The sequence below is a fragment of the Myotis myotis genome, unplaced genomic scaffold (assembly GCF_014108235.1).
Source record: "Myotis myotis isolate mMyoMyo1 unplaced genomic scaffold, mMyoMyo1.p scaffold_m19_p_9, whole genome shotgun sequence".
Taxonomy (NCBI): Eukaryota; Metazoa; Chordata; class Mammalia; order Chiroptera; family Vespertilionidae; genus Myotis; species Myotis myotis.
The window spans coordinates 63,209,748-63,225,670 of NW_023416401.1; the positions used below are offsets into that span (position 1 = coordinate 63,209,748).

General features: G+C 50.1%; 1 protein-coding gene and 1 long non-coding RNA gene across 3 annotated transcripts in view; one reads left to right on the forward strand and one right to left on the reverse strand.

The window, feature by feature from the left end:
* Positions 1-1,458: 1,458 nt before the first annotated feature.
* On the reverse strand, positions 1,459-11,449 carry LOC118662865. Of its 2 annotated transcripts, XR_004969913.1 has the most exons (5): positions 11,376-11,449; positions 7,948-8,043; positions 7,042-7,251; positions 1,832-1,899; positions 1,459-1,748 (listed from the first exon to the last, which is right to left on the reverse strand). It is a non-coding gene; the product is annotated as an uncharacterized LOC118662865 (long non-coding RNA). The 2 variants fall into 2 exon arrangements; XR_004969912.1 differs by lacking the exons at positions 7,948-8,043; positions 11,376-11,449 and having other exon boundaries at positions 1,460-1,748; positions 7,042-7,541.
* The window catches only part of TGM3 (transglutaminase 3), a 37,601-nt gene continuing 27,310 nt past the window's right edge, over positions 5,633-15,923 (forward strand). The window contains exons 1-3 of the mRNA XM_036321829.1: positions 5,633-5,790; positions 14,460-14,633; positions 15,314-15,556. Of these exons, the coding sequence (XP_036177722.1) occupies positions 5,784-5,790; positions 14,460-14,633; positions 15,314-15,556 (424 nt within the window). The 5' untranslated portion in view covers positions 5,633-5,783. The remainder of the gene's footprint in view (positions 5,791-14,459; positions 14,634-15,313; positions 15,557-15,923) is intronic.

A 15,923-nucleotide genomic window follows, 5' to 3' on the forward strand; every position in this document is an offset into this window, starting at 1 on the left:
TTGTTTATTTTTAAAATTACATTTATTGGGGTGACATTGGTTAATAAGATCATATAGGTTTCAGGCGTACATGTCTATGATACAAGACCTGCCTGCTGCACTGTGTGCCCACCACCCAAAGTCAAACCAACTCCCTCACCACATCTTAGACCCCCTCCATCCTAACAGACTTTAACATTTTTATTTTTATTTTTATTTAGGTATCATTGTTATACAATTTCATATTGGTTATATTAATTTCCAGTGTACAATACAGTGATTCAACATTTGTATCCCTTACATGGTGATCACTCCACTAATTCTAGAATCATCTAACCGATTTAGATTGTGTATTGTTTGATCTAACTCGGGGCATATTCAAGACGCCCAGAAGTAGGGAAGTCAGTGCATCTTGTCATTTTCAATGGGCTTTTATGTGTATCGTCTCATGATTCCCCAGAATGCTCTGGAGGGTGAGCAGTGCGGGTATCATTAGACCCATTTTTCAGAGGAGAAACCTTAGGCTCGGCGAAGTTAAACCATTTGCCCGTAGTCCGTTTGGTTATCAAAATAGGTGTTCCTAGTAGTTAGAATGTGTCTCTGAGACTTAAACCTGAGTTCGCTTAGTTCATTGAAACTCTCTTTCCACAATACACTGAAATGATCAGGTGGAGGGGGAGAATTGCTTTCAGCCTTAGTGATGATGAGACCTGGATGCAGATGAACTAGGGAAATGTTCCAGGCAGGGCATTTTATAAACAGGGTAGAGGCAGGAACAATCGGGTTGGGCTCCAGGGAAAACGATTAGACATGTTTTGCTGCAGAGTTCGTGGAAGAGCGGTAGAAAATAATGGAGTTAAGGCTGAGCATACACTGGAGGGCCTTAAATGCCAGACTAAGGAACTGAAACTGTAATTGGCCTAGGGGAGCCACTGAAGGTTTCAGAGGAGGAGAGGCCTCCAAGTCATGACTCACCAGGAATGGTTGAAGAAACTGGTGCTTAGCCGAGAAAAGAGAAGACTTCTTGGGGTGTTTGCCAGACTTGGGGGAGGACATGATCATTGTTAGGGGAAGGAAGAAAGAGCCCTGTTTCATGTGGGCTCCATGAAGGATTTGTGGGGAAACAGTGAGGGCCCATGGGTAGCAGCTCTAGGAGACAGATTCTCAGTTCACATGAGAAAGAACTTGCTGGTCTTTTCAAGGCTCTTTAACCATGATCTGGGCACTGGGAAGCACTGGGATGGAGCAGTGATGGACCAGGACAAAGTTCCCGCCCTCACGGAGCTCCTATGAAATTGGAGAAGATGTACCTTAAAGTGGACCACCCCAGAAATGAATGTTTCAGCCCAAACTGTCTAGGGCAGTGATAGCGAACCTTTTGAGCTTGGCATGTCAGCATTTTGAAAAACCCTAACTTAACTCTGGTGCCGTGTCGCATATAGAAATTTTTTGACATTTGCAACCATAGTAAAACAAAGATTTATATTTTTGATATTTATTTTATATATGTAAATGCCATTTAACAAAGAAAAATCAACCAAAAAAATGAGTTCGCGTGTCACCTCTGACACGCGTGTCATAGGTTCTCCATCACTGGTCTAGGGCAAGTATAGGCTGCTCTGACAGGTGTAAGTTCCCTGTCACTGGAGTTTTCAAGAGCAATGTGTCTGGAAAGGGGATTATTGTGTTCCGAGAAAGGCGGGGTCAGTAACTTCTCATGAGGTTCTGTGCTTCTCCGGGTGTTGCAAAATCTTCAGCAACCCTAAATCCTTTAATTAAAAGGAGATAAAAAGGCAAAGATCAATTAGCGTCTTCTTTTTCAAGAAGCCCATACTTGCATGCCCCATCTTACCTGGGGTTCGAGGTGCAGGAGGGTGGCCAAGCAGGAATTTCATCCTACTCGGAGCTGGGTGACTCCACCTATGAATTGAAAATCATTTAGCTGAAATTGTGACATCGTGTGCAAATTATGGCCCTGCTGCAGGTCGAGGCTGGGGCCCTGTGCAGCTGCGGCCCTGGCGCAATCCCCCAGCTGCTAAAATGAAGAGGACGCGTGGCGGGTGGCCAGGGCAGGGCCCCGCTGCAGTTAGCAGGCTCCAGGGGAGGGGGTGGGGCGGCCGGAGGTGGTGGGGGGTGGGGGAGGCCAGAAGCTGGGCCCCTGAGGTTGGCGCAACACCCCTCTGTCTACAGAGGCATGTCACAGCTGCGATTTCAAGGTTTTGCACCTGACTCCAGCCCTGGGAGGTGTGTGGGGAGGCTGATGAGGAAACTGAGGCTTTGAGATGTAAAGGGATTCTGCCAAGGTCACAGTGGGCAAGTCACAGAGCCCAGCTGGGTCTCCTGAATCCAGGGTGGGCATCTTTCTACCACACCCTCTGGGGTCAAGGCTGATCAGCTACAGACCTTCCCAAGGAAGACACCATGGTCAGTGGTCAGGCACCACTGCCCACACTTGTGGGTCCCATTGCAAAATCTGCAACACTCAGGACTGTGGGATTCCTCGGGGGGAATAAGAATACTAATACTGTCAACACTAACGTGACCCCGGGCAGTGCCAGCCACTGTGCCAAGCATTTATAGTCATCATTTCCTCTAGTCCCCGAGTAATTCTTCCTCCGTTTCACAGAGGAGGAAGCATTGACCCTGAGAGTTGAGGTGACTGGCAGAAGCAGAAGTGGAAACCTGTGTCTATATAATCTTGAAGGACAGCACGGCCTCCCTGTCTCCTCCGCAGGTGTCCTTGCCAAGTCATCAAAGGAATGTCCAGGGTCCAGTTCTTCTTGGCTCCCAGGCCAAAAATGTCAGCAGTAATAATAATAATTAGCAAACCCCTCTGTTTCTTTATAACACACTTGAGAGTGCGCGGGGCACTCTCACATCCATTCATCCCATTTGACCCCACAGGTCTTGGGGCTTCTGGCAGGACTGACTGGCCATCGGAAGGCCTTGTCCACATCCCAGCTCGTGGCATGGCAGGCGCCAAGACCCACACTTGAGCCTTCTCTTCAGGGTCCAGTACTCCTTGCCACATACCTCTCTACCCTCTCTCTCTTCCGGGTCATCGGCCAGAGCCAACAGCGGTCATTCTGCCCGGCCCGGGTGCAGAGCCACCTCTCTGGTAAAGCCACCGGAAGCCTGGGAATGGCTGCGGCCCCGCCTCTCTTAGGCAGCTGACCGCCAGGTTAAGTGAACAGGCTCTGGAGTCGCTCACATGTGGATGGGAGTCTCCTGGTTGCACAGATTCATGTTAACCCGTTCCTTCCCCCTGAAAAAATATCAGTAATAATAGTACCTGTGTGATAGGATTGATATGAAGATGGAAAAGGGTCATATATGTGAAGTGTTTAGCCAGGGTAGTTATTTCCATCTTTATGATGAGGGACTGATTCATGTGTTCAAAAATATGAGTGCTCCTGCCGTGTGACCAGCCCATGCTAGGTTCTGAGATGTGAATAATATTCAGCCTGTGCCTTCAAGGAGCTCAGTCTAGGGATAGGGGCAGAGAGAAACAGATCATAAACAGATGCAGGTGGTAGCAGAGGGCCTACGGTGTATAAAATGCTGTGCAGAAAGAAGACATAGATTCCTCTTTCTCCAGACCACCTGTCTGTTCAGCCTCACCTTTCTCAAGATCCAGCACTTCCACATTTTTCTAAAGATCTTATCATCATGGAGCTGGGTCTTTATTTTCACTCCACCTCTGGGGGAAGGTGTGAGAAACTTGTGCTCTATCATGAATCCTCAAAGCGCTATCCGTTTGTTAAACTCCCTATCACAGAAAGTGTTGGTACTGGTGAATATTCACAATATTTACCTATTGGATCTTTCAAAAAATATATTCCCTTAGAAGAACACACAAGCAAACAAAAAATATAAAGAAAACAGATCCCTCTTCCCCCTCCTTTTCTTCGCCAATGCAGAACCTGGGCCCAGGGAGGGTCGGTGACTTACCCTCCAGTCTTACAGAGAGCATGTGTTGAAACCATGTCACCACTACCAGACCAGTGGCTGTCCCCACTGCCTCATTAAAAAGTTCTGGAAACGCCCCAAGTGCCCATCAGTAGATGGATGGATAAAAGAACTGTGGTACATTTACACAATGGAATACTTCACAGCCATAAAAAAGGAACTCTTACCTTTTGCGACAGAATGAATGGACCTGGAGAATATTATGCTAAGCGAAATAAGCCAGTCAGAGAAAGACAATACCATATGACCTTACTTATACATAGAATCTAATGAACAAAATAAACTGATGAACAAAATAGAAATAGACGCATGGATACATGGAACAGACTGACAGCTGTCAGATGGGTGGGGGAAAGGGCATGGATGTAAGAAGGTGAAGAGATTAGCCAGAAACCATATATACATAACCCATGAACACAGACTACAGTGTGGTGATGGCCAGAGGGAAGTGGGACAGGGGTTCGGTGGAGGTGGGCAAAAGAGGGGAATATGGGGACATCTATAATAGTATCAACAACAAAAATAAAGTTTGTGCCCTCGCTGGTTTGGCTCAGTGGATAGAGCATCAGCCTGCCGACTGAAGGGTCCCAGCTTTGATTCCAGTCAAGAGCACATGCCCAGGTTGTGGGCTCAATCCCCAGTAGGGGGTGTGTAGGAGGCAGCTGATCAATGATTCTCTCATCATTGGTGTTTCTATCTCTCTCCTCCTCTCTCTTCCTCTCTGAAATCAATAAAATATATTTTTAAAAATACTAATAAAGTTTATAACAACAACAACACATGTTTCCCCCAATCTGGAATCAAACTGATATTCAAATCCAGATGGTGTCTGGATTTACCCCATTATGGGTCACATCTATGCACTTTTCTTTTTAATCCTCACCTGAGGATATGTTGTTGTGTGTTTTTTTAATTGATTTTAGATAGGGGGTGTCTGAGAGAATGAGAGACAGAGTTGGAGACAGAGAGAAACATCGATGTGAGGGAGAAACATCGATTGCTTGCCTCCCCAATGCACCCTGACCAGGAATGGAACTCACAACCTAGGTATGTGCTCTGGCTGGGAATCAAACCTGCCACCTTCGGGTGCATGGGGCGATGCTCCAGCCTCCTGAGCTACCCAGCCAGGGCAGCATCTATGCACTTTTTTGACTTGTATCACCTCATTTGCTTCTTCCCTGTACTCAGTGATTAAGAAGAGTGGGCGCGATTACCCCGTCACAGACTAGGCTCCCAAGGCTTCTAGGTTCAGTGATGGCCCCCCCAGCCTTGCAACGGAGTGTTTCTAACTCCAACCCCAGTGCTCCTCCTGGCAGCCCTGAGCAGGCCAGCGTGCTAAGTGCCTCACGTCCTTGTACAGGTGGAAACCCCAATATGTGTGACGAGTGAGAAAAGACTGAGCAATGCTCTGCTTCTGGTTTCTGCTGAGACATTTCTTGGAGACTTCTCAGCTCCAGCTCTGGACAGGATACTGAAACAAAACCACGACAAAATTTCCCAAACTCTACAATCCAGAGAGGTGTTCACCTTTGGGAAAAAACTCACAAAAGTGAATTTTCTTTCTTATCTCCCCTCTCCTCCCCAAGTTGGTCTTGCATAAGCAGGCTGCCCTGCCATTGGGTGACGAGGATGTCGGGGATGTCGTAAGGGAAACGCTTACAGGCACTACAGGAATGACCTGGTGCCTCGCCCACTTCATTACAATTCTAATTGGGGTGTGTAGGAGAGGCTTCTATAAATGGTAAGGCAATCCTGGGCAGGCTCTCATCTCCCCACTTCTCCCTGCCATTCCCAGTGAAACGCCAAGAAGAGGAAGAGACGGCAGAAGGTGAAGCATGGCTGGTGAGTGCGTGACATCTTCTCTACCTGGTCTTAGCGGGAAGCCCAGCTCCTCCTGGGCCAGTGGAGAGGCCAGTGGAGAGGCCAGTGTCCAGCCCAGGACAGCTGCCCTGGGGGCTCCGGGGACTCGATCTTTGTATATTAAGATTCTGTTCTTTCATGGTAGCTGCCCAGTCCCTCTAGAGTGGTTCCAGGGGTAGAACATATGTGGGATGTAGTCCTAAGTAAGGGACAGGATATTCAGCATCCCTTTAGACCAGTGGTTCTCAGCCTTGGCTGCACATTAGAATCACCTGGGAATCTTTTTAAAATCCTGATTTCTGGGCCTCATCCTCGGGAAATTTTGTTTCTTTGTTACTAATGTTGTGGCCCCACCCCGTAACAAAGAAACAGAATTTCTGGAGCATGAGGCCCAGAAATCAGGATTTTAAAAAGATTCCCAGGTGATTCTGATGTGCAGCCAAGGTTGAGAACCACTGCTTTAGACAGATGGATATAAGCTTTGCTGTGTCAAGCCAGCTGGTACCTGCTGCCCGTGTTTCTCAGTGCACTTTTACCAGCTGTCAGTAACATAGGCAAAGAAAAGCACATCTCAGAGCCACAAGGCAGTGAGCGCGTGACAGCCTGTAAATTGATTTAAAAGAAGCCATCAGCAGCACGGGAATGCCTCTAAGTAAACTGCACATTTGGAAGCAGCGGCAGCCTCTTTGAACATGAGCTGATGAGCTGAAACCTCCCAGTAGCAGAAGAGGCAGGTGTGCCAGGCTCCCTAGGAGCAGCGCCAGGGAAGGCGGGTGGGTAAGAACCACAAGGTGTGCAGGTCCTTGAGCTCTGCGGTCACCACAGAGGATCCGGGCTCTTACTAGACAGCCCCCCCGCTAGGCGGCATGCTGACTATCACCGTCCTGGGCGCTCAGCCTAGTGCCTCGCCAAAACCAAAAAAAGGCATGAACCCAGCCTGTAACACATCGTGAATGGTGGTTAGGGCCTCGGGAAGGTTTGCCAAAGAAATCGCTGAGCATCGTACAAAAGGTGAATGCTGGTTCCTTCAGGAATCACCACGATCAGGACAGGGCAGCAAAATGGACACCACTGCCCACCCACATTTCCTCCAGCGAACATGCGGCAACACGCTGGGTTGCTAAGGAGAGGAGCTTGGGATCCTGTCGACTGTAGCAGGAGATGTCAGCTGTCACCGAGGCCATCGCCCTCCCCCAGGGGGAGGAGGCAGTCCAGGAAGGGCTAGAGACTTACCAGATCACTCGGAGAGTGGGTGGCACAGCCCAGACCCGGTCCCAGCAGCACCCTGGCCACTGTGTCCTGTTAGCAGAGCTGGTCCCTCACTTGAGCTCTACCAGCAGTCTCCGCCTTCCCTGTCAGCACCAAGCCTCAGGCTCCGGTTGTAAGATGAAGGGCTTGAAATAGATGGACTTTCAGGTTCCCTCCGGTTCTGGCGACTCTCACCTTGAGAAGAAGCCAGGGACAGAGAGCGATGGGCCCAGCAGTGCTCACCCCCTGGGGCCGGTGCCGGGCGTGGGCCGTGGGTGGGCGGATAGCCCCGGGCCTGCCGCTGCGCCGCCTGCCGTGAGCCCGGCTTGTGTGCCAGTGCCTGTGAGTCAGGAGGTCTTAACCTCTTAGAGCTCAACATCTAAACCAACCAGAGACCTTCTGAGGTCACAACCCAACATAGACAACGGCTGGTTGGAAGGAAATAAGCTTTTAAAAAGGCGGGGAACAGACCAGAGAATCTTTATTCCCTTCCGTTTGCCAACATGCAGTTCCCAGCTCAGCTCCTGGTCGCTCAGCCAGAAAGCGCTCAGTCAGGGCCTCTGGAATGAATGAACGTATTCACTGGACACCCAGGGAGAGGGGCCCCAGTGGGCGCAGTGGGAGGCGTGCTTGGTCAGGACTAGTTTGTGGCGTGAGGAGTGTTCTGGGCAGCGGGGAAGGGAGGTGGGTGGGTCAGCAGGTGTGACCCAGGGGACTATGGGTCCATGTGTGTAGGTTGGAGAGAACTGTGTCCAGTTCCCAATTTAAGCTTCTTGCTGGAATCAGCGGGGGTTCAGTGACTGCCTCCTGGTGGAGAGGGCAGCTGGGCTATGGGTGGGGTGGCGGCGGTGCAGGAGGGCCTGGCAGTGTTCTGCATGAAGTTCAGTTTACCTTGAACACCACGCATCTGAACGGGGTCCACTGATCGCAGATTTTCTTAACTCTCACACCTGAGTTGTTCAGGGGCAGCTCCTCAGCTGGGAATCCCTGTGTGCAAAGGTACATGTGGGTTTCCAACTGAGGGCAGCCGGCACCCCTCCCCCCGCCCTGCAGCGTGGCACCCTCTGTCTGCTGCCCACTGAGTCCGGCCCCAGGGTGGATGGGGATGCAGGCCGTGAGCACCGACCCTGGGCTCACTGAGGAGTAGAGGCCTCGCTCCCCATCCCCACATCCACTCGCAGGCCCCGGGTCGGAGGCAGAGCTCTCAGGGTTCAAACATGAACCTCAGGCCCTGCCTGCGAGAGGCCAGGCCCTCCCTAGCGGGACTAACACTGGCCACTGGGGCAGGAGGCTCGCTGCCGACTATTTTGCTGGGCAGAGTGCTGGCCTGGCTGCAGAGACTTCCCTTCTCGGGCCTCGTTCCTCAATCTGCGAGGACCATTCTAGGCCGTGGGTCTGCCACAAAACATCTTTCCTGGGAGCTGGGGCACAGCGGCTCTTTCTCTCGGGGTCCTGCCTCCCCCTGGCCTGGAATCTAGGAGGGGCCCCGGTCCCCCTCACACTGGGCTACAGCTTCTTGGCTCAGTGGGGCCTGAGTTCCAGCAAGATCTGTGGTCGCTCTGAAAGCAGAGAGCGCCCTGGGCTCGGGGGCTCATGGCGTCAGGCACTGGGCGTTTGTGATGGGACACGCTGCCTTCTCTCCCCCCTCCCCACCCCAGTCCACCTGCTTCCTTTCCTCTGGGGCAGCAGCTGCTCCCAGGTCAGCGGACACAGACCTGCCAGCAGCTGCATCCACCTGGAATGAGGGCTGCCTGTGCTTCCACCGGTTACCGGGGATCAGTACAGATGGGGGTGAGCCCACGGGTTACAACTACACGTCCAGGGACGAGCTCTGGATTGACTCTCCGCTCAGGGCCCCACTCGCTGAGTGATCTTGGACAGGTTACTCAACCGAAGTGTCTCAGTTTCCTCATCTCTAAAATAGGGTTACTGCGGAGCCCACCTCAAAGGCGCTCAGTCCACACTGCTCACTAATTTGGGGGAACTTTCCATAAGCCTAAAGAAAAACCCTATGAGGTGAAGTCCATTTTCTAACCGAGGGCGATTCTCAGGGGGACCTCTCCCACAAAGAGCTCCCCTGCCCCCCTTGCCAGCCCCCACACCGTTCCAGGTCCCCAGTGAGCTGTTTTTGTTCACCTCGGATAACTTGTTCCGCCTCCACCCCGCTGGGCCGTACTCTGCGGGCGGGGCATTCCTCTCCTCCCCAGGGCCCACATGCCGGCTGGGGTGTGAGCCGAAGGGAGGAAAGTATTTCCCTGTTGCTCAGGAACTGAGGCCCCACAGTCTGTGTTCGGGGCTGAGAGACGGGCTCACAAAGAGTCGACATTCTCCTCGTGTTCCTCCTGCGGGGAGAGGAGGCAGAGTCCCCGGTCCCCACCCCATCCCACCTCCTCCCGGAGTTGCTATGTGGCTCAGGTGAGATAATTAATGTGAAAGAGTTTTGATAAGTGTAAAACGATATATCAACCTAAGGCAGTCATTCTCTGTCCTGGGCGCTTATTAGAAACGCCAGGAGAGTTCAAAATACAAATACGAATGCTGTCCCTAAGCCAGACATTCTCATTTAACTGGCCCACCCCAACTCCCCAGGTGCCTCTCAGGTGCAGCAACCACAGGTCTGAGTCAAGCTCTCTTAAGTGAACTTGTCCAGAGTCCTTCTTCCTTCCTCTGCTCTCCCACTGGCCATGTTATGCTGAGACAGGCCGTGGGCTGTGAGCGGCCCTTTCTCTCTGGCAGCTTCCTGGAGCCATGCCAAGTCATGGCCACCCCGGCCACCTCGATTGGCTGCAGGGTGGCAGCTTGGAGTCAGACGTGGTCAGACAACACTGGCTTCCAGTCTGGGCTTGGGTGCAGGCTCTGCCTGAGTGTGTGATATTCAGCAAATGATGTCACCTGACTGGACTTTCAAATCCCTCATCTGTGAAATGGGAATAATATCTCATAGGGTTTTGGACGTAATGGAAGTAAAATGCTTAGCACAGAGCCTGGCACAGCGGACGTCCTCAATGGCAGCCCCCCAAAAAACTCAAACCCTCCTGTGTTGCTTTTGTCATTATGTCTGGGATCCCAGGGGACTTGCACCCCCAACTTCTGGAGGTCCAGGTGCTAGTGATGAGTACATGTTGGGTCTGAATACTAAGCCCACAAGGATGTGCAGGCTTCACTCTCTCCTTCTACATATGGAGAAAGTATGTTCCTGGGACACTGAGACCTTGCCGGAGGCCTCAGCCTGCCAGACAACCAGTCCAGGGTCCTTCACTTCATCCCAGCAGCCTGACCGGCCCCTCACTCAGCCACTATCGGAACCCCCAGCTCTCTCCAACTGGGTACCAAGCAATCCTACTATGTGTGCTGCTCAATGTGGGGAAAAGATAAAGGGAATGGCACAGGCCCAAGAGAGAAGGAAGTGAGAGCAGAGAGGAAAGCACCTGTTCTTGGGGCTGGTGGTGGGGCCAGCCAGGAGTTGGAGATGTTCCATGGGCTCAGGGGGCATTGAGAATGACTCATAGACCCTCAGTTACCAGGATCTAAGACCCGGATTCTGAGCCAAGCTCTGCTTCTAACCCCCCAGTAACCTCAGAAGATGGTTTCCCCTTTCAGGGTCTCAGTTTTGTTACCTGTAATATGGGAATATGGGATTATATCACTGTTTTTCAAGCTGCCATGTGTCACCCATTAGTAGGCTGTAAAATCATTTAGTGGATTATGACCAGCAATTAAAATGAAGTGGAAGAGGAAAATGGCAGTAGGAGTTAGTGTTGCTCTGTGAAACTTCACATCAGGTATAGACCCCTGTAGAGAAACACTGTGAAATGTATTTCTTTTCTTTTTTAAAAAATTGATTTTATTGATTTTTTACAGAGAGGAGGGGAGAGAAATAGAAACATTGATGAGAGAGAAACATCGATCAGCTGCCTCCTGCACACTCCATACTGAGGATGTGCCCGCAACCAAGGTACATGCCCTTGACCGGAATCGAACCTGGGACCCTCCAGTCCTCAGGCCGATGCTCTATCCACTGAGCCAAACCGGTTAGGGCGGAATGTATTTCTTAACGTGGTTTCTAAAAATGCTAAAGACACTTGGCTGGATTTTTAATATATTTATCAGCCCTAACCAACTCTAGAAATCTGTAAGATACAAATACGTCTTTGCCTAGAGAAGAGACACAGGGAATAAGGTCTGGGCAGGTGGGGGAGACCGGCCACTGGAGTATCAGTTATGTCATGTTGGGCCATCTGCCAGCAACTCTATGCTGTGGTCCTCCCAGGAAGAGGAGGTGAAAACCCGTCACTCACCCACAGCCCAGTCCCACTTACCTGTCTGCTGTAGGTGATTCAGTTACAGAGTCAAGCCGATCAGGATTGAGACAGCTGACTAGTCACCCCCTTTCACAGTCTGGACTCTGTTCTGTGCTTCTCATGTTACCCCTGCCAGAGGTGGACCCAGAATAAGTTGGGGGGTTACATCATCAGGTATATGTGAATGACAGCGAAGCTCCAAATAGCAATGGCTTAGAGAAATAAACGAGATAGATGTTTCCTTTTTCCTTACCTGACAGGTGTGGATGTAGGCAGTTCTGGGCAGAAAAGGCAGCTGCACATGCCCCAGGGGCCCGGGACCATGCAGTCCCCTCACTGCTGTTCCCAGGGCACGCACGGTCCATGATGACCACTAGAGCTCTGTCCATATCCCTCCACGGTCCGGGCAGCGGGATGGAAGAAGGGGGAGGTGAGCCGGCTAAGGGTATTTGCCAACTATTTTGAAGAGGAAGCTGAGAACAGGTATTCAAACAAATACTTGCACATAAACGTTCATAAGAGCCACTGGGCTCTGGGAGGAAAGGGCGAAGCCTCTGCCACTGGATCGGCCACAGCATATAGTGCATAACCCTGGACAGAGCAAAGAAGGATGTGGACCTGTTGAAGGGGAGGCAGATGCCACTACAGATGTGGAATCCCTGAACCCCTCTTTCCTTCCCCCTGTGTTTGGCAGAGGCTGTCGGGACGTTCTTTCTGCTCTCAAAGAGCTCACGTCTGGAATAGTGAGCTTCACCTGGAAGAAGACAAGCATCCTTTTGCGTTTAAGAGGGAGATGAAGAGTCTCTAGAGCAAGCAGGTCAATCTCATGGCCCACGGGCCGCATGCCTCATTTATTTGGCCTGTCTTAGCCTTTGAGTTTGACCTGCTTGCTCTAGAGGGTTCATGTTATCTGAACCCACAGGGTCCTCAGGGCTCTTCTTTTTTCTCAAATAAGATAAGGAATAAAGTTCTACCAAATGTCAACCTGCAGGGATGCACAGCAGGTCGTGAGCAAGGTTGGGGAGGAAGCAAGGGTTTGAAAGGTGGGACCATTGTTCTAGAGAGAACTAGTATCTACACATATAGGGGTTGCCAGAGAGTGTCTAAGATCTGGGCTGTCTCCATTCGCTATTTATGTCCAGGAACGTTCATCGCCCCTCCCTCCCTCTGTCCCTTCATTCCTCTGCGTGTCCTTCCCTGAATTCTATAGATACTTGTTAATTGCATGAATGTTTTTGTTTCTCTGATTTTGTGCAAAAACTTAATGTATTCTTTCAATAATTACTTGTTGAATGAATGAATGAACAAATGAGAGGATGTGTGAATGAATGAATCTTTAGTACCATGAGCTGGTAGCAAGATCGCCTTCTGAGCACCCCTCTCCTCTCCGGGAGCTTTGTCTGGCTCACGACCCCAGAGGGGCTGGATCTCACTTGAAAGAGTATCTATGATGAGTCCTCTGCCCATCTCCAAAGCTACTAGAAGGGGAGCCCCCAGCCCCAGGCCTGCCCTGGAGCCACACTATCTTCGCCTCACCTTTCCCTTGTGGTCAGAGCCTTTGTTCTAGTCTAGCCACATAATACATCTGCTCTCCTGTGCCTTGGCCTCTCTTCCTGTTGCCTGGGATGCAGGCTGCTCCATTGCACCTGACAAAATTCCCTCTTCCTTCAGGCCCAGCATCTTAAGCTTTTTCTAATTCCTGAGACCAAAAGTGATTCTTTCCCGCCTGCATCTCCTAGATACCTTTTGCTGGGGAGGTCGGATTTACCCTGTTTCATCATTCAGTGTCTTACTCACTGCTGAAGGTCTTTGAGGGTTAAAACTTATTTTAATACTTTTCACACTGCCAACATTGTGCCTAACCCAGTGTCCTGTGAGTAATAGGTACTCTCTATATATTTATTGAATAAAGGCCCCATATTCACCTTTTCTTATGGACTAAATCTTGAGGTGTAGTCATGATGGTCGTGGTATGACATTAGTTTTTGTTTTTTTGTTAATTGAACTCCTTCATTCCTTTGTTTTCCTAGTTGTCCTAATGTAGTCAACAATGTGCTGGGCTTCAGAATACAAAAATCAAGAAGGCCCATTCTGGTGAAGAGAGACAGACACATGTAAAGAGAAGTTGTGTCTGGTGCTGGGATGTGCCTCCACACTCGCATAGCTGTGGTCTCATCATAAAGACAGAAAAATCAGTTTGGTTTGCAAAGGCATGGATGATGAAACGTCTCAAACATAACTCAGAGGAATAAAACTCTTTAAAGGTTTATGTAGACCAACCTCCCCAGACCTCATGGTACCGCTCATAAACTCTGCTCAGTTGAGCTCCATCACCTCCACGATCAAGTGAGAGGAAGGGGGGAGGGGCAGTGAATTTCGAGGTGTTTGCATTCAGGTGTCATCCAGAGATCTCATGGGCCTTTGACCTGCTCCTTTACACTGCTCTTGCCAGTGAGTGTTTGAAAGTCCAATCTCTAGGCCTACAAATCCTGCCCGGAGTCATGCTATTCTCCCCAGCATCAGAGGCCCAGGCCAACACCAAGGTGTTGCACGTATAAAGCATTAAATACACAAGTAAACATTTGCTGGATGTTGGAGTGGGAAAAGGCACTGAGTGTCTAACAGATGCAAAGGGAAAAGCAAACCAGCCAAACCAGGCCGGTGGAGTTGAGAAAACTAGCCTCCTCTCCATCCTATGTGAGCCCCCATCCACCAAGGAATGGTGCTAAAAGTGGACAGAATGCGGGTGCGCTGGTTACGCAGCTCTCCTGGCTGGTTGGCTAAAGCTACACTGAGCACCTGGCCAGCTCCTTGAGGGCTGAGTGACAGCTGAGCAGGCAGCGTGGTCCGAATAGTGAATAGTGAAGGCAGAGGTTCAGCTGCTTGAAGGGCAGAGGGGAAACAACCGTTTGTGAAGTTCTCAGTATGTTCAGTCAAGGTCTTTGTATTTTAATGTGATTTTTCCTAGAAGTTTGGCACCTCGCTGACTAGTCCTTTGGTAATTTATACCTTTTCAAATAAGGTACTATTGTTTGAAATACCTTGCCATGCCGCTATTCCTTGCCTCTCAGGACCTAAGGTCTTCTCTTTTCTGTCCCACAGATTTAAAACCCCAGAATATCAACTGGCAGATGTCTGCCAATCGGCAAGCGCATAGCACAGACAATTACAACAGCCAGGAGCTCATCTTGCGACGAGGTCAACCATTCCGTTTCTCATTGACCCTCAACCGAGTTCTTAGATCTGGAGAAAGTCTGGGGTTCATAGCCTCCACAGGTACCTGCTCCCTGCTCCCCCCTCCCCCACATCCACCTGAGTAGCCCATGGGACTGTGCATCCAAGAGGTGATGATGGTGACACAGGGGTCACTGGGCTCTGGGCTCCAGCCCAACTCTGCCATTGACTCTGTGTGACCTTGGGAAAGTTTCTGCCTGCCTTTGAGCACAAGAATCCTAGTCTTCAAATCAAGAGGAATTTGGCCTACATGGTCCGTCTCTCTAGTTCAGCGGTTCTCAACCTGTGGGTCGCGACCCCTTTGGGGGTCGAACAACCCTTTCACAGGGGTCACCTAAGACCATCGGAAAACACACATATAATTACATATTGTTTTTGTGATTAATCACTATGCTTTAATTATGTTCAATTTGTAACAATGAAAATACATCCTGCATATCAGATATTTACATTACAATTCATAACAGTAGCAGCATTACAGTTATGAAGTAGCAACGAAAATAATTTTATGGTTGGGGGTCACCACAACATGAGGAACTGTATTAAAGGGTCGCGGCATTAGGAAGGTTGAGAACCACTGCTCTAGTTGCTTCCAGAGCCACAGTGTGGTGCTTCCTTGGATGAGCCCGTGGAAGGGCCCCTGTGGTTGTGTTGGAACCTGATCTCTCCCTACAGTCCAGTCAGTACGCCTTGGTTTTCACTGACCCCTTCTTCTTTTACAGGGCCCTCCCCCTCAGAATCAGCCAAAACAAAGGCTGTGTTTTCACTCTCCAATGGGACAAGTGGTGGCAGCTGGTATGCACAGCTCGTGTCCCAGAGGGAGAATACTCTGGACATCTCCATCTCCAGTCCTGCCAATGCACCCATAGGATGGTACACGCTGAACCTTCAGATCTCCTCCCAGGGCAACAACTTTACTCTGAAACTTGGGATGTTAATACTGCTCTTTAACCCCTGGTCACAAGGTAGGCACCTAACCACCCACACTCCCAGCCATCAGCTAAGCAGTGCCCGTGGAAAGGAGATGAGTGGGGTGGTTTTCATGGGCTTAGGTTTGATTAGGAAAAGTTTGTGGGATATGGAAAAAGCATAGAAACTATAAGTCAGAAGCAATAGGTCTGAGTCCCAGCTCTGCCAATTATCCAGCTGTGAGTCTGGACAGTCTCTCTATCTTTCTGAGCCTCAAACTATTCACCATTAAATGGACATCCTGCTATTTCTTTTGGGGGTATTGCAGGAATCTCATGATCTTTTACAAACTGCATAGCATGATCTATATATATAAAAGGCTAATATGCAAAGTGTCCCCTCGGGAGTTCAACCAGGAGACCA